Here is a 23,443-nt window from a genome sequence, read left to right on the forward strand (position 1 = left end):
TGTCGCGTCTGAGGACCTTTGTCCTCTCTGCCCAGAACAATCGTCGCTTTTCAGGTTCCTTGGCTGACTGACTGATTTCCTTCTCACTCTTCAAGTCTCTGTTTAAATGGCAGCTTATAAAGTTCTCTTATAACAACCCTCCCTATCTAATGTCAACCTCCTATTATTCTCTATATCCACACTTGGTCTATATCCGTCCTTGACGTGATTCTTGTCTCATTTGCTTGTTTACCTGTTTGCTCCGTTTTCCTCATTAGACTGTAAGTTCCATGAAGGCAGAAATCACGTGTATTTGTGTCAGGATTGAAGCGCCAATGTCTGGCAGTGTCTGGCATACAAAAAGTCCTCCATAAACACAGAAATACTTGTCAAACGAATGAATCGACATTCCCAAGGGATCACAAGATGCCTGTTCTGTCACGAAGAACATTGCACTGTGAGTTTTCCAAAGAATAGCAGTGAAACCAGATGCCTTTCAAGCCCTTCTGCCCAGGCAAAATGTTGGCATTCGTTCTCGGTTTTCTAGTTGTCACAACGACTGCCCCCTTGCCACAAGGGACACACACCCCTCCTCGACAGGCGGGCACTTACCCAATGTCCCGATCCCACCCACCTCCCAGGAGTCCCTTCATTGGCCCTACTGTCAAGGCCTCCGGGGGGGCGGGATGTCAGCTCGAGCAGCTACTGGCCCAAGTAGACGTCTCTCTAGCGCGAGCTGCTTGAAGTCAGCCAAATCAAATAGCAGTTGCGGGGAGGCTCGGTCCTGTTGGAATCTATGATTGGCTGCGATCTAGGGCCCGGGCGGCCGGCGCACCGCCTCTCCGAGCGCGGATTGGCCAGAGCTGCCGTCAGTCAGCAGGAACAGCCTTCCCCCTCGCCATCTGGCTCACTGCGGGTGAAAAATTCTCGAGATTTTCCAGCAGAAGAGCCAGTGGCTGTTCTAGGTGCTTGCTCCAGAAAGCAGAAAACCGCGGGGAAGGCAATCTTACTTACCCAGCAGCAAAGTCTCTTCCCCGCCCTCTGTTAATTAATTAGAAAATTTCCAGGGACGTAACCATCGCGAGGTAAGAGCCTAGAGAGTACACTTCATTTATTTCTAACAGTTTATGATATTATTTATAGGCGGGGTCGCATCCCAGCGCTCAGGGTTTGCGGAATGAAGAGTAAACGGAGGGTTCTTCAAGGAGGGGAGGGGAAAGGTAGGTTTAAATCCCCCAGCCCCACAGTCAGCGTCTGGGTTCTTTGTGCGTCGCTTTCTTCTCTTTGGAGGTCATGAGCAGCAACTCCGGTCGGGGGCCCACCCCCGCTGCGCTGCCGGCAGTGGGCGTTTCCCGCCGAGACCCCGGCGCTCGGCCTTGAACTTGCCTGCAGGCTGGAGGCGCCACCATTGCGAGTGGAGTGGGCCGGGGTTGGAAGACAGGAGAGACCATGGACCTGATGGTGAAAAGGGCGGGAGCTGCTCGTTCGCGTTTCGCCGTAGCGAGGATCCGGGTCGCCCTGCTTGCACCCTGGACTCGAAGATGCTGCAGGGGTCAGCGTGCCGTCTCCGTCGCAGATGCAACCGGGGTGAGGGAGACGTGGCGACATCCGAGATCTGTGCGGAGAGAGGGTGGATGGGAGGCGGAGACCGGGCGGCGGAAGGTGCTGGAGGGAGCCCAGCCATCTGCAGAGCGGCGCGGGCGGGCGGGTGTGCTTCCTGCTGTGTATCATACTGGCTACTCATCTGTCAAGCCAGCGAGCGAGCCCAGGATCCTGAATTGTCCGAGGGTGAGCGTTTCAGGGGACCGGAATAGAGCAGGATGCAGAGCCCTGGTTGGTGCCCATCTGAGGATGTGGGTTTTGCTTTGCCAAGAGAGGCCTTGTGGCGGGTTTTTGTTTTTGTTTTTGTTTTTGTTTTTGTTTTGTTTTTTTTTAAGCAACAGCTTCATGTAGTTGCGAGATTTCACAGGAGGCGACAAAGACGAGACTCCGAGTGGAAATAGCCAGGGAATTTGGAGTCCCTAAAGCTCCACTGGACTTTCTGAGCTTCAGACTGAAAATGTGCAGCAAGGCCTCTTAAGCCCTTTGCACCCATCCTCCACCTGTTTGGAGGAAGGAATGAGATTGTCGTCGGTTTCAAAATGAGTGACAAGTGACGGATTATAATGGTCTTGAAGAAGAGTAGTGATATCATGGTATTAGAGGAAGAGAACAGATGCACCACTGGGGTAATAAAATAGTGACAATTTTTGAGTAGTGAGTTTTGTTAATGATTTTTTTGTTCCAACCGCAGTCACTTTCTACTGATGACTGACGCAGGCACCTCCCTTGACTAGAATCTTAGAGAAGAGGAAGGAAGAGGGGAGATGTGCTGTTGATGTAGTATGGAATGTCAAGGAAAATCCTTAAATGAAGTATAAAGGTACAGGTTTGGAATGTGGTCTCTGAGTTGTAGCCACATTAACAAAGATGTTTTAAAAGATAATCTATGGAATTAGAACCATGAATACTTTTCACGACTTTCATTCCTCTATTCACACATCTAAACATGTTCACATCAAACCCAAGGGGAATCATTTGGGGTTTTTATTGTTGTTCTTTCCCTCATGTAGACTATTACAGTTTGTTTCCCTTCCTCGCAGCAGAGTACTGATAAGATATTGGAGTCCACATTTCCTGAAATACTTTCGGGAGGTTTCCATACCATTTGAATTTATTGGGATGCATTGGTTTCTTTAGAAAAGTTGATAAATATTTGCTTTGAGAATATTAAAATTACCTGTGTTTCTTTTGTGGAAGTTACTGATGTGAAGATACCTGCGTGCTACTTTATAATGGGCAAATATGAATATTTTCTTAAATATTTTTGCTGGAGGGATAAATCTAAGCAGCTTTCTGTAATACTGAACCATAGAATGCTGGAATAATTTTGGCACACACCTGAAATTACAACAATAAATTGTCCTTTTGACCTGCTTTCAGCAGTCAACAGTTTAACTCAAATCCCCAGTGTATCCTCCTGCCAGAGACAGTGACTCTCTTACCCAAAAATAAATTTGGACAGCCCTGAGATATTTAAACCATTGAGGGGTTATAAAATGGGAATGATATGAAGATGTGGCATAGCAGTCTTGTAGCTGTATATTGTGGCTTTTCTTCACCACCTTTTATTTTTAAATCAAGTATGTACTTCAGAAGTTTACTACAAACCAAATGCATTTTTTTCCCTTCCTGATGCATTTCACCTGAGATTTCCTCCTCTCAGGATGTGGGTTTTCTGTGCCTTACTCTTGTGCTCTCAGAGCTTACTTCCAGTTTAGCCCTCTTTGCTGAGAATCCCTCCTGCTAGTCATAATTGTTAAACCAGGTGCCAACATTTTTCACTGGTCAAGAGTTCCGTGTCAGGACTTTCAAGTATCATATTAAACTGTTAAAACATTAAGGAAGTATATGGAGAAGGCCTGGTCACACAAATCAATGTGAAAATGATGAAAAAGGAAAATGTTTTCAGGCATTTATTTATTGACAGTATATAGAATATATAGGGTTTCTCTGTGTGTATATATGTATGTGCATACTCACATTTTTAAAAATTCGTGTGATTAAAGTAAATTTGTGGGTCATACATTTTTTGTTTTGATTGGAAAATAAAAAGGAATTTGGAAAAGTTTGGTCTGGAAGGAAGATTGTCCATTTTTTTTCCCTTTTGATCTATGACTATCAATATAGTTTAGGTTGCTGATATAAATAACCTGTTCTGTCACTAGGATTCCAGCCAAGTTCTTTATCTTTATTTTCTTGCTTAGCATAGTTTTTGCATTTTATTTTTCTAGTTGAATATGGTGTGTGGGTAATGTGTTCTTGTGCTCTTAGTTGATTTAACTCTTGCTCTGACATTTTTGTGTCTTCAAACAACTTTCAAGCAGAATTACTTCTACCCCTTGACTCTTTTGGATGTCTTTTACTTTCAAAGTTTGAATATAAATGTTCAAATGGTTTATAAAAATAAGCTAGTCTTGATTTCTGACTGAGAGATTGACATAAAGGATTCCTGAATAACTTTTTTTTTCTTTTGAGAATGATAAACAGATGCCAATTTATAATTGCTGAACTGACAAATAATAAAATATCTCCTAGGTGTTTGTCAGTTTGTTTTCCACTCTTTCTGTTATGAAGAACACTGATGTGTTGTTTTGTTTTGTTTTTTCCCCTGCAGACTTCTTCCATATCATAAAGTATACTCTCTTGTCTGCTGGTCAGTGTGTAGTCATTTCTATGGGCATTTGGAGGACTGGGGGCAGCTGATGGCTACTTCCTAGCTTGAATCTCTGGAGGAAGCTTTTCCTGATGTGCAGGTTTAATTCAAAGTAGTTATTTAGCTTGAGAACACAGGTCCTCTTTGAATTGTTTCCCCAGGGAATATGGAGATTAATAAGATTTAGTTCTATTGCATTGAAAATATACAAAGTCACCTGCTTACGTAAGTGGTGCTGATCTAGTTTTGTAAACTAGCTGTATATCTGGCTCACATTTCATCTATGCCAAAAGTATTCCCTAAAGTAAATGTTTTCCTATAACTGTTCTGCTTACTTTCTGAGATGATTGTGGACATAATAAGTGAGGAAGGAGGCCAGGTTGATGATTGATTTTAAAGAAACTGCCTAACTTGCATTTTATTTCATTTTTTTAAAAGATTTATTTATTTTTTTATGTCAGGGAGAGAGAGAGAGTGAGCCAGAGTGTGAGGAGGAAGGGGCAGGGAGAGAGAATCTACAGTAGACTCTGTGCTGAGCACAGAGCCCAATGGTGGGGCTGGAGCCCACAACCCGTGAGATCAGGACACCAGCCGAAACCAAGAGTACAATGTTCACCCAATTGAGCCACCCAGGTGCCCCCTTTTATTTCATTCTTAAATGTTTCCAGTGGATATTTGTTTCCTGCTAAAAATGCAGCTCTGGGTTTTGTTTTGTTTTGTTTGGAGGAGAGAGAGAGAAGAAAGACAAGAGTGCCCTAGAAGAGCTGCAAAAATATTTACTCAATATTTATTTGCTTCTAATTCTAGAACTCTTGTTTGAAGTAGGTGAATGACTGCAAAATGGCCCAAAGCTGAATATTGCATACATGGTTTCAGATTGAAACCAAAAGAATAGGACTTAGCTTATACAAAAACAGACTCATTATATTGTGCACTGAAACTAATATAATGTTGTATTGTCAGTCATAGCTCAGTTTAAAAGAAAAAAGAATTGCACTTCACTAATTTCTGGTGCACTCTTCAAATATGAGTGGTTTCTAATAAATGCATCTTAAAATTTTATTTTTTTCTATATGGTATAAAGCTGCTTTGTGAATTATCTCCATCAATAATCAGTGCTTAGTTCCCTATCGTAGATTGTATTATAGTTTGAAATTTCTTCATAAGTCCTTACCCTTATTTAACATAGTGTTGGTGAATAAAAATACCACCTTCAATCAGAAGCAGAGGAATAAATACCTTTTTTTGGTAATTTAATGTTGCTTCTCTTTGATACTTGATAACCAGAGATACTATGTCTCCTCCACCCGTAATGTTGTCACAGAAGTGAGTTTCAATCTTTTATACATGATATTAGCTAAAGGGCCAAGAAGGAATGGTCTCCTAAGTCTTTCATGGTACATTAATTCTTTGGGAGGCCTGCTATGAAGGCAGGGCGCATGTTTTTCATCGCATGGATATCTAAGGGTGCTCTTTGAAACTTCATCTTTTCACTCTACTGTTTTATTTACTGTTCTTACACAGAGCTAGACTGATTTCCAAAAATTTATTTGAAAATGATTATTTGAAGTCTGCAATGCATTTACTGACTGGTTCACTCACGTTGGGCTTTGTGTGTGTGTGTGTGTGTGTGTATGTGCCTTTTCCTGAGATATATTTTTTCAAGTCCACTTTTTATTGTGAAATAATTCAAACATACAATTAGAGTAATACAATACCTGTATGCCCTCCACCAGCATTATCAAATCTTGACATTATGCTATCTTTTCCAGTTGGTTTTTAATACATAAAGTAACAGAACAAAGTACTGTGGAGTTGAATTTTTGCTTAGAACCTTATTTGTATGGAAAACTGCCAGAAACACAGCCCTTCCTGCAGGGGTGTAGGAATTCCCCCTGACAACACCCAGGGTAGGATTCAGCTTTGGGACAGAGTCCAGAAATGGGGGTGCAGAGTAATAGTTTCAAAGAAATGTAGTGTGGTTTCAGGCACTAGCTCTGGCTGCGGTATTCCACAGCACGCAAGGGCTGGGCTGCTGGGTGTGTAGATTGGAGACCAGCAGCTGTTAATGTAAATGCATAGATCAGTTGCTCAGAAGCCACAAAGTGGTGCCCCCCAATCCCAGTGATCACACACATCGGAACTGGCTCACCCTTGTGCCCGTGGGAGTGTTTGCACAAACCTTTCTGCATGAACCATAGTAATGAAATATGTGAAGTTTAGTAAGTTGACAAACCTGAAAAGAAAACAGAATTTAGATCCTAGATGGTGTCTTTGCCAAAACTTGGGCACTCTGAGTGCAGAACTGTCCTAACAATTCTATTAATCAATTACTTTTCTTATTTCTTTCCCCCTGAGGAGACTGGTACTGTCAACATTTGCCCCTACCTTTTCTAAAGAGCAAAGGAGTTAATGAAGGGAAGAATATTTATTTACACCCACAGTTTATATTCTTGCTATGCGAAGTACAGCCTTGCTGCATCAGCAGTTTGCTGTCACCAGGGAACTGGCTCGAAATGCAGAATTTCAGGCTCCACCCCAGACAGACTGAAACAGAATCCGCATTTTAACAAGTTCCCCAGGTGACTGTAGGTTGAAGTTTGAGAAACACTTGTTCTATATGCTATATATACATTGTTAAACTTTTATAGAATTTAAGCACTGTGAAAGGGGTAGGTAAATTGATTTTGGTTTTGATCCACTATTCTTAGAAGTAGGCTGTTAGGTGCCACATTCTTTATGGCCTTAGGCTTTGGTAATATCTAATGATACATCAGTTATATGTGAAATTACTGATGGAATCTCTCTCTCTCTCTCTCTTCTCAGTCGCATCGTTTTTTGTTTTGTTTTTTTTTTTTGGAAGACATTCCATTGTCGTTCTATTGACCGTTCCCTCATTCCTGAGTCCTTTGGAGTTGAGTTATGTCCACAGCTGCCTTAATTACTTTGGTTAGAAGTGGTGGGAGCCACGTGAGAAGGAGAGTGCTGCTGAGCTCCCGCCTACTGCAGGACGACAAGCGGCTGACACCCACCTGCCATAGCTCCACTTCGGAGCCTAGGTGTTCTCGGTTTGACCCGGATGGCAGCGGGCGTCCAGCCACCTGGGACAATTTTGGGATCTGGGATAACCGCATCGATGAGCCCATTCTGCTGCCGCCCAGCATTAAGTATGGCAAGCCAATTCCCAAAATCAGTCTGGAAAACGTAGGCTGCGCCTCGCACATTGGCAAACGAAAAGAGAATGAAGACCGGTTTGTCAGCGCTCAGCTAACGGATGAGGTCCTGTACTTTGCCGTGTATGACGGGCACGGCGGACCTGCAGCTGCTGATTTCTGTCACACTCACATGGAGAAATGCATCATGTATGTACAATGACTTTCGCTCTTGACTTTGCAGTTTACCTTATACTTCATGTTTAAACTTTAACCTTTTGGCTGAGATGTTCACTGTTAACCTAGTTGAGTGGTTCCATACCATTGTTTTACGAACAAGCGGTAGCTTAAGCATCCCACTTATTACTGGTGGTTATTACCATTCCACGGTGTATGTTTTGACAACTCACCTGGTGAGAGCATTGACCAGGATAACAGCACTTTGATTTGTGATCATTTCAAGCTAAGTAACATAAAGTACATGATCTCATGTATAAAGAAAAGCATTTACTCCTACCAGTGCCCGACATATAGTACTTCAATAAATGATAATTCTTCTTGCGAGTGGTATGAATAGCTTTAGATGATTGACAGTAGTACGGGGAAAATGCATTTAACGAGGGTGTTTTGGAGATCTTTAAAAAGTTTATTTACTGCAGTTATTATTAATGTATTTTGGGGATCATATGACTTGAATTAAAAGAAGGGGAGAACATATGACTGTTGTCATCCTGTGTATAGTTATTCATGCTGTTGATTTATTCATATTTTGAACTCAGTGACATAAATTTATTTGAAGGAATTTTGACCTGTCAGGATTGTGGATAGAAGTATTATTCTTTAAGGACGGAGACTTGGACTTTTATTGTTCTTAAAGGCTTATCTCCATGTCTAGTTATTTCCTAATTTCATTTGCTGATCTGTGGATTTTAAGCATCTGAGAGGCAAACCATGGAGGTCCATTGTATGGAATAACAGCTAGCCAGAGGGACCTAGATGAAGAAGAGAAACCTATTATAAAATGATTGTTTGGGACTCTCTTTTCCTTTCCACAAAGGGATTTGCTTCCTAAGGAGAAGAACTTGGAAACTGTGTTGACCTTGGCTTTTCTAGAAATAGATAAAGCCTTTGCAAAGCACGCCCACCTGTCTGCTGATGGTAAGTAAAACAATCACATTCCTTAGGATCTTGGGGCATATCTAATGAAAGGAAACAATTTAAGCCTTTGGGGTGGAAATGTAAGTTTATTTGTGAGGATGCTTATGTGGAAAGTGATTTTATATAAGGAATAACTTTAAATGCCGTTTGGAATCCAAAGTAGTGTCAGTACTTCATTTTTAAATGAAGTATATTGGAGAATTTTTCCAAAAATTGAAGCTCTAACATGGTTCTGATACTGAATTTGAATTTTTAAAAGATTTAAAAAATTTTTAAATTACTCTTTATATGGACTGGAGGGCCATACTATGGGAGGGTTTACTGCTTTTGGTTTTTTAGATGAATCTGATGACAAAGTACCGAAATACACTATAGGGTAATCTTGTTTAGCCACATAGTAATTGCCCAGACAAGAAAAAAATTGCTAACTGGTCCTAAATAAGAAAAGACAATGGCTAATACGCACTACTTTGTTTAATTAGAAGGAAGATATGTTTTCTCCCACTTCTAAAAGAGTTTGGTCTTGCAGCTTTGTGGTAACTAGTGATATTTTTGTTTTTATTTGTTAAACACAAGGACACGTCAGCTGATTTTTTAAATTTATGTACTGTATGTCCTTAAATTTTGAAAGTAAAATGTTTCTGATTTTGACTAAACTTATCAAAAGCATTCAGAAAAATGTAGCTAGTGTTTTCTAGTTAGCTGACCCCCACATCTTTTGCTCCTAAAGGTAATCTTGAAAACTTCTGCAGTGACTTGTAAATATATGCATGCAGAACTCATAACTGATTTGACAGTGAATCACACAATATTAATCTGTGTTTGGTTCATCTTTTTATTTAAAGGACGTCAGAGCACCACAGAAATAACATTTCACAAGTTTCAGTTGGAGAACAGAGGGATGGAAATTCTCCTCATTTCACTGATAAGGCCCGCCGCAGAGTGAGGGCTGGGGTTTTCCTGGCACCCACAGTGTTTAATGACGAGGATTATAGAGGATGACTAGGATAGCTCTATTCACCATCTTACACGATTTTTTCCTTCCCTTTTTTGAGAACCTTACTGTCATCATACTTTTTGGAAAAGCATTAGCGTCCACTCTCTTTGTTCAGGGATTTGTTTTCTTGTTTGTAGATCATTCGGCCCATTTTCTCTTCTCTTTCATTCCTTTGGACTTTTTTCCTTCCAGCTGGCTCCTCACCTTTGAAAATAGAGGTTGAGAGAAGGTAAATTGTAGGTATAAGATTGAGCTCTTGTTCCTAATGGGTAAAATCTAGGAGGTAGAATGGAACAGTCAAACACTTTCTTGTAGTTTCATTTTTATGACTCTGAATATTGGCGTGCTCTTGTTTCATCCATAACCAGGTTGGCTGTATCTCACACCATTGGTGTTTATTGGCTGTAATGCAGGTGGTGTGCCCAGCTTATTGTTATTATTATATTTCTTCTTCTGTCAGAAGAAAGCACTCAAGTTTATCATGGGGAGTGTGGGGGCCAACAACCAAAACATTAACCCTTCAGGGGTGCAGTCAGCCCTTTGGTAAAGGATCTGATCAACAAGGGTGCTGAAAACTGAGACTTGGTGTAAAATATGAGAGGACCCCTTTCATTTTTATTAAATAAATTATAATTCAAGGAAATTTTGAACTTAGGGAAAAATTTGTTTAACTTGCCTACCTTAAAGGAAACTTTCTAAAGGTGCCTTACTCAGAGACAGTTGTACAAAGAAAGTAATCATAAAAATATAATTTCTAATAATAAATTTAAACTGTATTTATTTAACTTAGTTCGCCTGTCATATGCTTTGAGTTAATGATCCCAGAACTTTTATAAGATATTCTAAAATTTATTTTTCATTTAATGGCCATTTGTTTGCAAGTATAATGGAGCACAATGGAATGATACTAGTGTGCTACTAAATACTAAAGGAAAGGGGTCTACTATGACACTGTTGTTCTTAAATCTTGTTTTGTATGTATTCTTATTGATCACTTGGTCTGTGTGTGTGTTTTTAAATAAGTATTTTTGGAACAACTTGAAAATTTATACTTAGTAAATGGCCAAGGCTTTCAACATTGTTTAAAATTGCCTTTTGATATTCGGGGCCTGTTTTATCAAATATATTAAAGCCACTGAAGATAGATGGTATAAGTTGTTTAACTTTTCAATTTGTGAATTAGAAAAAACATGCCGTTTCACATTTCAAGGTTATTATTTAAATTAAAAACATTTTTTTGTTTTGTTTTTTAGTAAGAACTGAAGCCGTATCGGTATTATAAGAGTGGATAATATTCTTTTTGGCAGAGCTCTAGGTAGGACCCAGGCTAGTTAAATAAAATTGTGAAGTAAGTACAGTATGCCCTTTCCAGGTTTTTTTTTAAACTTTTCTATCAGCACCAGTCCCATTTTCCCTCCTTGAACCCTTCTAGTGAGCAGCTTAAAGGTAGGGACCATGCTTATTCATTTTGAATCTCCAGCGCTCAGTACCCCATATAGAATCTGGAAGGCACTCAATAATTATTTGGACTGACCCGGTTTTTCATGCCCGTTCTTTCTCACCAACATTATTACAATTTATTCTTTGATTATCCTAGAGCCAATTAACCAAATTTTTAATATAATGTATGTGTTTTAATGAGTTATCACTCCTGAGTGTATTTGAATTTTAAGGAGGGGAAGCCTGAAAAGAGATTGATTAAACCATAGGAATGAATCAGCAATGGTAGAATTTGGGGTATATATGGGAGGGGTCCCCCTCAATTACACTATATTAGCTTTCTTGAGAGAAAGTGAAAAAAATAAAGTGAACATAAAACATTTTACTCTTTTCAAGAATTTAGTCCAAAGCTGTCACATCTGCAAGTGCTTCAAATTATCCTGTTAGCATTTAAAATAGTTACTATTTCAGTTTAAAATGGGGGTGATTTGAGGAGAAGAAAATCAGAATGCCACTTACCAAAAATAGCAAGAATCTTGCCTTTATGAAATTGCTGGCTATTTTTACTGATTTTTTGTTGTCACATTTTGAAATCACCCTTATTTATGGAGCTAATTTCATCACCATCTTTAAATATTTCTGGATTTAATTCATGCCAGTCGTGTGTATTTTTACAATTAATGAAACCAGCCAGCAAATTCAAATGATATCCGATTACTCTCCTGTTTATGAACAAATCTCCCTTAAAACACATGGGGTGGTAGAAAACTGAGATTATATCCTTTACATTCTATAAACTCTTCCAAGTGTTTCTAGATTGCTTAAGGCTTGAAAGCAACAAAGCTCCCCAAGAGACAAATGGATCAAAAAGAGAAGACTTGCTCTGGTGTTCAGAGTGTGAGATGTTGGTGGCAGCATCGTGAGTCCCATGGGAAACATCCATGCTCTTCACATTACCTGATCTCTACGAAATAATCAGTGTTAGAAAGGCAGTGTTTTTGAGCACTCTTATTATACTGGGCATAGCCAAAAGAAAAAACAATAGAGACGACACTGAAGAGATACTTCTTGTGCTGTTACTGCTTCAGCTCATTACTTGGATTTTGGTGTTCATGAGTCCTACATGTCTGGAACACCTGTGTTTAATAAATATTGAAAACCGTATTGATTTATATGTATTATTGTTTACACAGTAAACAATAATTACCAGGGGGTTTATACTTCGAAAAGTACAGCTTTTATTCTTATGTTGCCATTCAAAAACTTGATCATTTTTCTTTTGATATGTTGACCTGCAACACTGGGGAAAGGAGAGAGCTGCAGAATACCCATGTTGTGCATTCCATAAATTTATAAACTTGCACTAAAGCCTTATTAGCCAGTATTTAAACAATTTAAATTAATCCGTCTACTAAAAAAATGCATTAAGCATCATTAAACAAATATGTTACTTCTTGTATCTGGTATAGGAGGTGCTTTAATTCCTTCTTGATATATATTTGAATCCCAGTAATTGGTGGTATACTGTAGTGCACATCTTCTCTAACTATGTACTGCTTATCAGATACAAATTATTCACTGCTGTATCCATGAATTTTCCCACTCGTTGTTGGGACAATTCTGATATTGGTACCAAACAAATTGACAGTGCCTTTTTTTTTCTCAGCTCTGCAGAGGTACTGTTTTACTTCTCAGGACTAACTGTTAAAGTGTGTGTGAGTGGTGTGCCTGTGTGTGTGTGTGTCTGTGTGTGTGTGTGAGAGAGAGCATGAGTGTATAGATGCATGTCTGTGGTATACCGCATGTATGTTTTGTATGCCTGCATTTGGACATAGTTTTCCCAACTGTGGGAAGCTGTGAAACTAAGAAGTTTTACTCTGAGGTGAAAAAACAGATTCAACTACAAAATACCATCAACTTGGGCAAACTGAGTCTTGAATTCATTGATATGGCACCTCCTGGAATATTATGTAATATGTTAGTGAAATTTTCACCAAAATAAAAAACCTTCCCCTTATTTTGCTGCTCTTTCTCTGCCCTCCTCTGTGTTGCAGGTTTGTAATGTTTGAGCACAATTCCTGGGTGAATTTCCTATTTGCCTCTGTGCGTGTTATTTGTGGCAGAGAACTGTGCCCGGTCAGCAGCTCTAGACCTGGAGCCCGTGGACACTATATGCTGGGCTTCAGTGGAAAGAGAGATCTGCTTAATTTTGTCCCAGGTGAAGGAGTCCAGCGGTTCCTAGCCTGGACTACTGGAAGGTTCCCACATCCTCTTTGTCCCATTAGTTGAGATGACTTGCAGTAGGAAATGTCCAGTGAGTGTTAAGACCTTATTGAAAGATGTCTTAGTTTTATAGTTTTTGTTGTTAGGGCAAAAAGTGAGAATTTATATTTCCATGTTAAATGTTAAATGAAATAAATGCTTATTTGATATTTATTTCTTAGATGCTTAGCAAACCAGAATCAACAGTTAGTTTTGAAAACTTTCCCATAAATCCTGGGATTTTGGAACTGTGAAGTTGGGTTGGGTAAAACTCAGGCTCTTTTAAATTCCTGGGTGGCCGAGGTGACCATGAATGACAATAGAATCCTAAACAGAGAAACCTGAAAGCAGTTATAAAATTTTAACTCTTTTGATGAAGCTAATTAAAACCACTTTTTAAAAAAGCTGCTGCTGACCATTTAAGCAAAGGAGAGGAATACTAAGTTCCCTGGACAGGTGGCATCTGAGTGAATGCCTGTGCTCTCTTGCCTGGGGCTTCCCATCATTGGAAAAGATGATAGTGGTTAAACGGTGAACGTTCCATCATATAACGTTTTGGGGAACTCAAAAGTTAACTTTTGTAATATGAACATCCCTGGTATTTATGCTAAAACATTTACGTTATACAATGACAAATATGTAATATGTTTTAGCATTGCTGAGATACTACCTTGCACAACAGTTCCAAAATCAAAAGATCAATGGGAAGATAGTGCAACTGTAAATGCTATTTCTCAATAAATTAGATTCAGCATGGATATAAAAGATTAAGTAGGGTTTATTAATGTTTTTTTTTCATTTTACGTTTCTGATTAAAGCAGGCATTTTAATATACCAATTGGAAAATATATTTTTATATCTATCTCTATCTGTCCAAAATGTATTACTGATGAAATTTTTTAGTGTCTTTTTGGAAAAAAAAATTGGAAAGATTGAGCCTCAATCAGTCAAATCAGTAGCACTTCATTTTTCCTAAATCTACCTTTGAAGAAGAAATCATCTTTGGATGATCACCTGAATATTTAATTTAGGTGCTTTAAAGAATTTCCCATGTTACTGAAGACAATACCTGCTTTAAATAAGTTATCTTTTTCAGTTTCTTCCAATTTGCTTTACTTTTTAGCCCTTAATTTCACAGTATTCCCACTTTTGGCAAGGCTCAATGCACCTTCAAAATTTTTAACAAGTAGTAAAGAACTTAGGGCAGACGCAGTTTGAATAAATCAAAGAAAGATGCAAAAATGCAGTTTGGATTGGAAGAAGGAAACAGTAGCAACGTCAAGCCAAGTAATATTTAATTTTGTTATTGGTCAGAAAAAATTAAATGTGAACTACATTAAGCATTTGGGAAACTAGAATGAACTTCATTCTCCACCCTCCATATTTTCCTAATATAACGATGGCTGTAACTTTGTTTCATGTCCGGGGAGGACAAAGATAAATAGAAAAGAATGTGAACCTTTAACCATTTTGGGATTTTTTTTTGGTGAACATTTGTAAAATTAAAACAAATGTAGAAGGAAAGAATATAAAATATAGCACTTGAAGAGCAAATGATATGCCCTTGGCATTCTTGCTTAGCTTATTAACTGATAATACTGTCACAGGATAGGAGTTAAGAAATGGAAGAGAAAGCATTCTGAATGCATAGAAATTTTAGAAAAGTCAGCTTGCCTGAATGAGCTCAGTAGACCTTAAAGTCATCCTGCGGTTTTAGCTAATCTAATTAAAATGTTATACTTTTAATACTGATGCCTGATATCAGTACACACAAGGGTGTCATATTATAAGTTCAAGTCAGCTCTAGTTTATATGAATAAAGGCCATGTGGAGACAGTGATTCACTTTTTACCAAATTAGGTTAGCAACTTTTTCTATTTGCATGGAGCCTTGTTACTGAATTAAATAACTTCTTTCTCTGCATGCTCTTACTTACATAGTTCATTTGCATTTTATTTGCATAGCTCTAGTTAGATTAGAATGATATATTTCAGCCTTAGTTTAACATGCCTGTGTTTTATTTTGTAATAAAAATTCCATATCCAATCATTTGACTGTCACTGACTTATACTCTTTTTCATAATGTTTGCAGCAACCCTTCTGACCTCTGGGACTACTGCAACAGTAGCCCTGGTGAGAGATGGTATTGAACTGATTGTAGCCAGTGTTGGGGATAGCCGGGCTATTTTGTGTAGAAAAGGAAAACCCATGAAGCTGACCATTGACCATACTCCAGAAAGAAAAGATGAAAAAGAAAGGTACCACCTCCACTGATCATTCTATGAGGATGCAGTTTACATATTTCAAGTTAGAAATGAAACCTTGCATTTTATTTTTATTTGTTTTTTTTAAAGATTTTATGTATTTGAGAAGGAGAGAGAGCATGAGCAGGGGGGAGGGGCAGAGGGAGAGGGAGAAGCAGACTCTCTACTGAACAGGGAGTCCGACTTGTGGCTTGATCCCAGGACCCCAAGATCATGACCTAAGCCGAAGACAGAAGCTTAACAGACCGAGCCACCCAGGCACCCTGAAACCTTGCATTTTAAACTGATTTCTTCTTAAGTTTAACCATGCCTTCATTTCCTGGGTATCATGTCATAGTCTTTTTTTCTTGGACCAGGATCAAGAAATGTGGTGGTTTTGTAGCTTGGAATAGTTTGGGACAGCCTCATGTGAATGGCAGACTTGCAATGACAAGGAGTCTTGGAGATTTGGATCTTAAAACCAGTGGTGTGATAGCAGAACCAGAAACAAAGAGGATTAAGGTAACAATCTGCAACAGTTGATTCCCATGCAAGGAATGAAGGCAGGATTGTTTCCAGCTACAGGCTTTCTTAGAAGCCTTAACTGAAGCCAGTATGACTTTTAAAAGGAGTAGTTTATGGAAGGATAGATGAACTTTTCAGATAAAATAAGATACTGGCCTACTGTAGGGTGAAGTGCTTGGTTTTTACTCTACCCTGCGCTGGAATTAGCCTGGTAGAATGGCTCTACCGTCCTTTCTTACTGACACCTATCATCCAGTGTCACTACCTCTCGGAATCTGACCTTCACTTCCCTTTTGCACCACCTCCCTTTCTCGGACATCTTTTGCATGCTACCAGTCAGTGCCCCAGTGACACTGCAGTTCCCTCAACACACACCCCGTTGTGAGCTGACACTTCCCTCTTGCAAGTGCCCGTACCTAGTACTATATCACAGAGGCTCCCAACGATGGCAGCAGGGGATTGTTCATTGAATGATTTCTAGTCTCATAGCTATCCCACTTATATTCATTGTGTCTAACAAATACTTACGTAGTGTTTACTATGCGCCAGGCTTTGTCCAGAATGGCTACTACCACCCCATTTTACAGAGAAAACAAATCTAGAGCATAGGCGAACTTACCTATGTTTGCCTAGCCAAAAAGCAGAGGCAGATTGCAAACCCAGGAAGCCTGGCTCCAGAGACCGTGCTCTCCACCATTACCACATGCTTGCCTCTCAGCGTTTGGCTGTCTAGCTTCTTTCTTTGTGCTATTACCAAGTACATGTTGGGTTTGTCCTTGGTGGTTGATGCTAAATGTTGCTAATTTTGCCCAATATATCGGCCTTCCATTATCGCTGTTAAGCTTTTAAACACAGATGACCACTCAGCAAACATAAAATCTTTGAATTTTAAAGATTATTCGAAGGCTGAGTCTATGTATTTGGTTCTGATTGCAGCTGCATCATGCCGATGACAGCTTCCTGGTCCTCACTACGGATGGAATTAACTTCATGGTGAATAGTCAAGAGATCTGTGACTTTGTCAATCAGTGCCATGATCCCAATGAAGCAGCCCATGCTGTGATTGAGCAGGTGACACGGCAGATCTTCTGCTAGAAAAGTCTAGCAGAATTTGGGGTGAGGTGGGGGTGGGGTGGGGGTGGGGTGGGGCAGAGAAAAGAACAACCCAGATGCAGGTCTTAGTACAGCCCGGAAAGTTTACTACAGGCTTGAGATTTCTTTGAAATCTTATGTTTTGGCTTCGTATTACAAGGAATTTTACACTTGATTCCATAATATTTCCATTTAAAAATTTTTTACAGTTCTCCCAAGCAGTTAAGTAAAACTTGTGTGCCAGAGAACGTGCTATGTTTATTTTTTGGATTTGTACACATCTTGATATGATAGTAGTAGCAATAATAAATTACAATAATAGTTAATAGTAATATCACTTACTATGTGTCAGACACTCTTCTGTTCACATATATTTAACTCATGTAATCATCACAGTAACCTTCTGAGGTTAGAGATAGTATTATCTCTTTCCACAGATAAGGAAAACCGAGGCAGAGAGGCTGAGAAGTTAAGTAACTTATTCAAGATGACAAAACTATTAACTTGCAGAACTGGGCTTCAAACCCAGACAGCCAAGCTCCTGGATTCAACCATAAACCGTTAAACTGGACTGCTCCAAGTAAATATCCAGTGTAGGAACACTATAGGGTAGTCAACGTCTGGTTTTTTAGAATGGATGTGTGAAAAAAAACAAACAAATTCAGAAAGGTGTATGGATAGGTTATATGTGAGTGTGTCAATCAGAGCTAAATTTGGGAATACCCAGTGATACCCAGTAAAGAAAATGTAAAATTTCCATGTGTTGTTTAATATTGTATTTGGATAGATAGCTCTTTGAAGTTATAGCCATCACTGATCATTAGAGTCATGCTTTAATTTTTTTAAAAGATTTTATTTATTTATTTGTCAGAGAGAGAATGTGAGCAGGGGGAGTGGCAGGCAGAGGGAGAAGCAGGCTCCCTGCTGAGCAAGGAGCCTGATGCAGGACTTGATCCCAGATCCGCAGGACGCTGGGATCAATGACCTGAGCGAAAGGCAGCTGCTTACCGACTGAGTCACCCAGGCGTCCCGAATCATGCTTTAATTTCATAGCTATTTTTGCCTTTCCCAATTTTTACCTTTGCCACTGGGAAGGCAAATTTAGCCCAAACTTTTAAGTGCTAATATTTGTAATAAAGACATAAGACCTCACTTAAAAAGCATTATTTGCTTGAAAATAGGTGGGCAAGCATGATTTATTCTCTTGGTTACTGTGTGTGTTCATGAGGTTACAGAAATGGGCCCAATCCCGTTGGGTGATCACTTCTTTCCCAACTTCACCTACCTCTCGGAGATATGTGTGTTCTCATTCACACGAGCAAAGATATTTTAATGACTGCATGGCATTCTGCTATATTTGTGTACAGTAATTCATTTACTAGTTCCCCTAATCAGCAAATTTAGTTTATGTTCAGTTTTCCATATTATAGAGCAGGGGAGCACTGTATAAACATTTTCGTATCTACTTGTGCTTATCTATTTCCTTCATATATTATTTTCTTAGGTAAAGCTCTTAGAAAATTGCTAGGTGAAAGGATACACTGTATTCTAAAACTTTTAATAAATCGCCCTCCAGAAATGCTATTCCAATTTATCCTTTCCTTAGCATGTTTATAAATTTCTGTTTCTCCAAATGCTTATCATAGTTTTTGCCAATTTGATAAGTAGAAAAGTCAAATTGTAGTGTTTTAAATTTGCATCTTTTTTCATTGTTGGTGGAACTAACCATCTGCACAGGTTCATTAGCAGTTGTATTTCTTGTCTGTGTATAGTGTTCTTCCATTATTTTATAGGCATGTTTGTCTTTTTCAGGGTTATTGTAACAACTTCCTATATGTTAAGTATATTAGTACTTTGATGTTGCAAACTTTTCTGTTTTGGTCTTTCGACTTGTTTGTAAAACTTTTTTATATTTTGATGCTTTTTATATCAGATATTTTTATCAACCCTTTCCCTCACAGTTTTGGCCTCAGGCTTTAATTCTTTTGAAATACATTTGCTGTTAAATATAACCCCAAGCACTTCTTAAAATGATGACTATGTCATTTGCTATTTGAATTAGTTCCTAAAATTGACTTACAGTTCTCCTACTATAGGAAATTTAGTTTATGCCACTTTTCCATTTTGTAGGGAGCATAATATTGTCATTATATCTTATACATTCATTTCCTTAGGTTATTACTTTTTACCTTGTATTAGTCCCTATGCTGAATGTTTTGTTTTCTTCTTTAAGAGCTGCACATCTTGTGTCTTAGTCCACTGGTATTTCTGTTGCCAAAATTGCTACATGGCATATAGTTAATATGGTCGGTTTTTTTCGGGGGGGGGGTCATCTGTTATTCTACGTACAATCTAATAAACTGTGTGAACCTGATACATGGTGAATGAGTCACAAACCGCTGTGAAGTTACTGGTTTAGTAACTGTATTTTGAATGAAATTATAGCCTTCCAGAGGAACGATGATGTTTCTTCATACAGACTCTGATCTGGCGTGTTTTTTTCTTCCTTCCTGCTAAACCTTGCAGGCAATACAGTATGGTAGTGAAGATAACAGTACTGCGGTAGTAGTGCCTTTTGGTGCCTGGGGAAAATACAAGAACTCTGAAATCAACTTCTCATTCAGCAGAAGCTTTGCCTCCAGTGGACGATGGGCCTGATTATTTGCTGGGACTTCTGTGAAGTGGTTTTTCACTGAGTATGTCAAGAAACTTACTAGATCAAACAAGTCAGCTGTGTCGGGGTGACTCTGTGACTCACTAGATCAGTACACAAGTCAGTGTAAACGTTCTAGCCATTTACATCGTAGTGTTTCATAAATATCTGTCATATTTATGTTCAGCTGTACATACTCAGTATAAATATGTGTGTAATTCAGCTATTGTGAGTTTCAAAGTTGAGTGAGCAAATGAAAAGTGGTTTTGACGCACTTGCTGAGTGTTAAATTTCTAATTTTCTAAAACTCTTAGGCAGCTATGAGTTTCTTTTGATCAGTTGTGTTCTTTATTCATTTGGACAGATTCTTGCCTTAGAGTTCTGCAACACTAGTAGGCATTTGACAGCTCTGCAATGTGTTAGCTGCAAGTGTTTATTTTTAATAGTTCTACCAAGGAGTAAGTGTGAAAACTGAGTTCTGTGTGACTATATTTTGTATCCTGGACCACTTACTGGTAAACTTCACAGTGCAAAAGACATTAATTTACAGACTATGGCACTGCTAAAGCGTGCGTGTATTTACGACAGTGCACTTTCATATTTCAGCTGTGCCCCTTGGTCTCCATTCTTCTTTTTCTGTAGCTAAGAATGCTATATAGTTACACAGACTACTCCTTTAAATCAGAGAAGTATGTACAGGCTGAGGCTTTTGGTCAAAGCTATATGAACTGAAATACTGACAGTATCAAGTACTTTGTATAAAGTTTCCATTTGTTATCTCTAACTCTGTGTTTTGTGTTTTGTATATAGTATGTTTATGTCACTTTTTGTATAGAGTAAGCAAGTTGGATAATGTGTCAGTAAAAATGATACCACATCGACTGACAATGCTATAGACATAATGTGAGGTTTATGTCTCCTTTTCACTTATTTCTATGATTCATAACAAAGAATAAATCTAAAACATTAAAGCATTCTATATTTCAGCTTGCTGATGTAATTTAGGAATGTAAAACTATACTTCCTTACATCTGCATGTAAGTTTGCTGTTAAAATGTGAATCTCTACATCATGTTTGGAATTACATCTGCAGTTTATTTTGGCAGACAATGTAAATTTGTTATATGTGTGAGTGTATGTACATATGTAAATGTTGGAATAATAGAGAATTAAAGGGAACAATCTTGCATAGCTCCTTCACCAGTTAGCTTTAAATTATTGATATGTTTATCCTCAAGGACTCTTGACAAACGGAAGACAGTTTTATAGTGGAGAACCAGTGGTATTGGCAGGTGAGGAAATGAATTTAAAATGGCTGTAGGAGATATTTTGTGGTGGGTAAATGATGTGGAAAACAGAAGCAGACTAGCATGTTGAAGCTACATTGCTATATGGTAATTTGCAAATAAAATACTAGGATGTGAGGAAAATACTAAGTGTTAAGAATGATGTGGAGTTTTGTTGTAGAAACAAGCAAAAAAAGAAACCAAGAAGATAAAGATGGTGGAGTGTATGCCTTCTACTCTCAGTTTTTGTGGTCGACTTGTTTTCTGTTTTTATGTTTTATTTAAAGGTTTGTTAGAAAGAAGATGGCCCAAAATAAATATTCACATCTTCTCACCTTTGGGAATGGAAGAAAATAAATCTTGAGTTTTCCTGCATATATTAATCAGGAATTTTCCTTTGACAAGAAGAAGGTGACAAAGAAGTATTTCAATTTTTTTTCCCTAAGGAAGCTTAGTGAAAGTAAAAAACATTACAGGAAAGAAAATAGTCTCCTGTTCCTTGTCTGGGAAGTGAAGAACGAAAGGTAGGCTAAGAAAGCTGGAACACTTTCTTGTTCTATCTGAGTTAGGTCCCAGAACCTAAATATAGAAGCTTCACTTGGGAAAATGGAGAATTTCCAAACTAACAAGCAAACAAAAACTCTAAAGCACAAAACGACATTCTGAAAATGAAGGTTTCATTTTTGATCTGAATTCTTCACATGACTATTCCTCTCTTTTACTTTAAAAACTAAGGGTGGGAGTGATGTTGTCAAGCTCAAAAGTCACTGATGCACTGAGGCAAGTGCCAGGTTTAACAAAGAGGGATTTGTAGGGTTGTCTAGGCCTTGGTTTGGGGTAGACTGTGCTCTGCTTTGCCTGAAAAGCTTTTAAAACTCAAAAATCAGTCAACTTTGACTAAAGCATAAACACATACTGGTGTTTGTTTTTTAAGCTGCAATGTTGAAGTATAATTTGTAGGTTACTGTAATCCACAAAAGATAAGAAGCCTACAAGGAATTATGCAAATAGTAGTGAAGAAAGGACTGCTCTAAATACAGTTTTTTAGTTATAACTGTGAATTTACCATGTGGCTATTACCATGTGGGTGTAGGTATAGTGTAGAGTATATATTAATGTAATTAAACCTAAATCCATTATAATTTACACTTGCCCTTCATTTATATGTAGAATATAAATCATCTTTATCAAACGTGTTGCCAAACTATTTGCCAACATTGATTTGGCAAAATATTCTTAAAATAAATCATTGTGATTTTTCACAAGTATAAGTTCTTAAGTACCTAATATATTCAAAAGTAAATGCTGTCCTTCTCTCCATCAACTGTTTATTTGTTGTAGATTTTTGTGTTTAAGTGCTTCAAAGTCTTATGCATTTTTTTCTGAAAAAAAAAAAAGAGTTTGTTTTGAAGGGAACAGTTTTGAATCTCTGTACTCTATGATGTGAACTTCTCTCAAGTTCCTAAATTAAAAAGAAATTATTTGCTTTGAAGAATTATTCGTACATTGTCTGAATAGAAATTATTTTTTCAAAGTGGAATTTGATTTTCTTTTTTTTTTTTTTAACGAATCCTGTTAGAGAATGTTTTAGGTCTATGCTAACTCTTCAATATCAGACAGGACATTTAGTTTCCTTTCTAAGAATGGACAAGGATTTAATTTCATGGTAATATGATAGTAAGAAAATGCTTCAAGGCAGGAGAAGGCATGGTTAAAGTTTAGCATCAAACAGTTAAATACAAACATGGATTTGTATTTAGCACTTCAGTTCACATACTCTTTCTGCAGAAAGTGATATAAAATTTTGGTTGGATTACGTTTTATTGTACTTATTAGATTCACTTATCTGGATGACTTACGCAGAAGTAAAATGTCATGTCTTTGCAAGCCAAATTCTGATGACCTGCCTGTTGCTTTTGGTATCTGGAATGAGATCCATGGATTCTGGTGGCTCCCACTGGTTGTTAGGTGGCTGAAATGGTCCACTGATGGTCAAATGAGTGTTCTGGGCTGTGAAACCATGGAATTCTTCCACCTCCAAGAATGACTCATCTGCCGTTGGATTTCAGTACAAAATTTAGTACCTTAATGTGTCCTAAATTAATTTAGTCTGCTGAAGTGCTCCTGTGTACATTGTTTTACAATTTAACCAAAGTGCTACTTGTGTGTACTTTGTAATTTTTCCTAGTGAGTTGATATAATTGCTGCTTTGACCATTGTTTTAAATGTATGTATTAGAGTAATTGTGATCAGACTAAAATCATATATCTCAGTGTTCAAAATACCATTTTAATAAAGTACATCCATTAAGCACTTTTAAAAATCCAAGTGTGTTTATTTGGAATTCAGACTCCCAATATTTATTATGTGATCCTGTGAACACTGATATACAAGAGCCAAT

General features: G+C 38.2%; 1 protein-coding gene across 1 annotated transcript; it reads left to right on the forward strand.

The window, feature by feature from the left end:
• Nucleotides 1-605: 605 nt before the first annotated feature.
• On the forward strand, nucleotides 606-23,355 carry PPM1K (protein phosphatase, Mg2+/Mn2+ dependent 1K). Its single transcript, XM_040624889.1, has 7 exons — nucleotides 606-1,064; nucleotides 7,061-7,596; nucleotides 8,444-8,544; nucleotides 15,336-15,501; nucleotides 15,864-16,008; nucleotides 16,948-17,082; nucleotides 19,630-23,355. Exons 2-7 carry the CDS (start codon nucleotides 7,157-7,159, stop codon nucleotides 19,759-19,761), a joined length of 1,119 nt encoding a protein of 372 aa, XP_040480823.1. The 5' UTR covers nucleotides 606-1,064; nucleotides 7,061-7,156; the 3' UTR covers nucleotides 19,762-23,355.
• Nucleotides 23,356-23,443: the final 88 nt, after the last annotated feature.

Source organism: Ursus maritimus, unplaced genomic scaffold (genome assembly GCF_017311325.1).
Source record: "Ursus maritimus isolate PB19 unplaced genomic scaffold, ASM1731132v1 scaffold_8, whole genome shotgun sequence".
Classification (NCBI taxonomy): domain Eukaryota; kingdom Metazoa; phylum Chordata; class Mammalia; order Carnivora; family Ursidae; genus Ursus; species Ursus maritimus.

Coding starts and splice junctions, on each gene's coding strand:
- PPM1K (XM_040624889.1), top strand. CDS start 7,157: ATGTCCACAGCTGCCTTAATTACTTTGGTTAGAAGTGGTGGGAGCCAC. Junction 7,597..8,443: donor CACATGGAGAAATGCATCAT/GTATGTACAATG, acceptor CTTTCCACAAAG/GGATTTGCTTCCTAAGGAGA. Junction 17,083..19,629: donor CCCATGCTGTGATTGAGCAG/GTGACACGGCAG, acceptor TAAACCTTGCAG/GCAATACAGTATGGTAGTGA.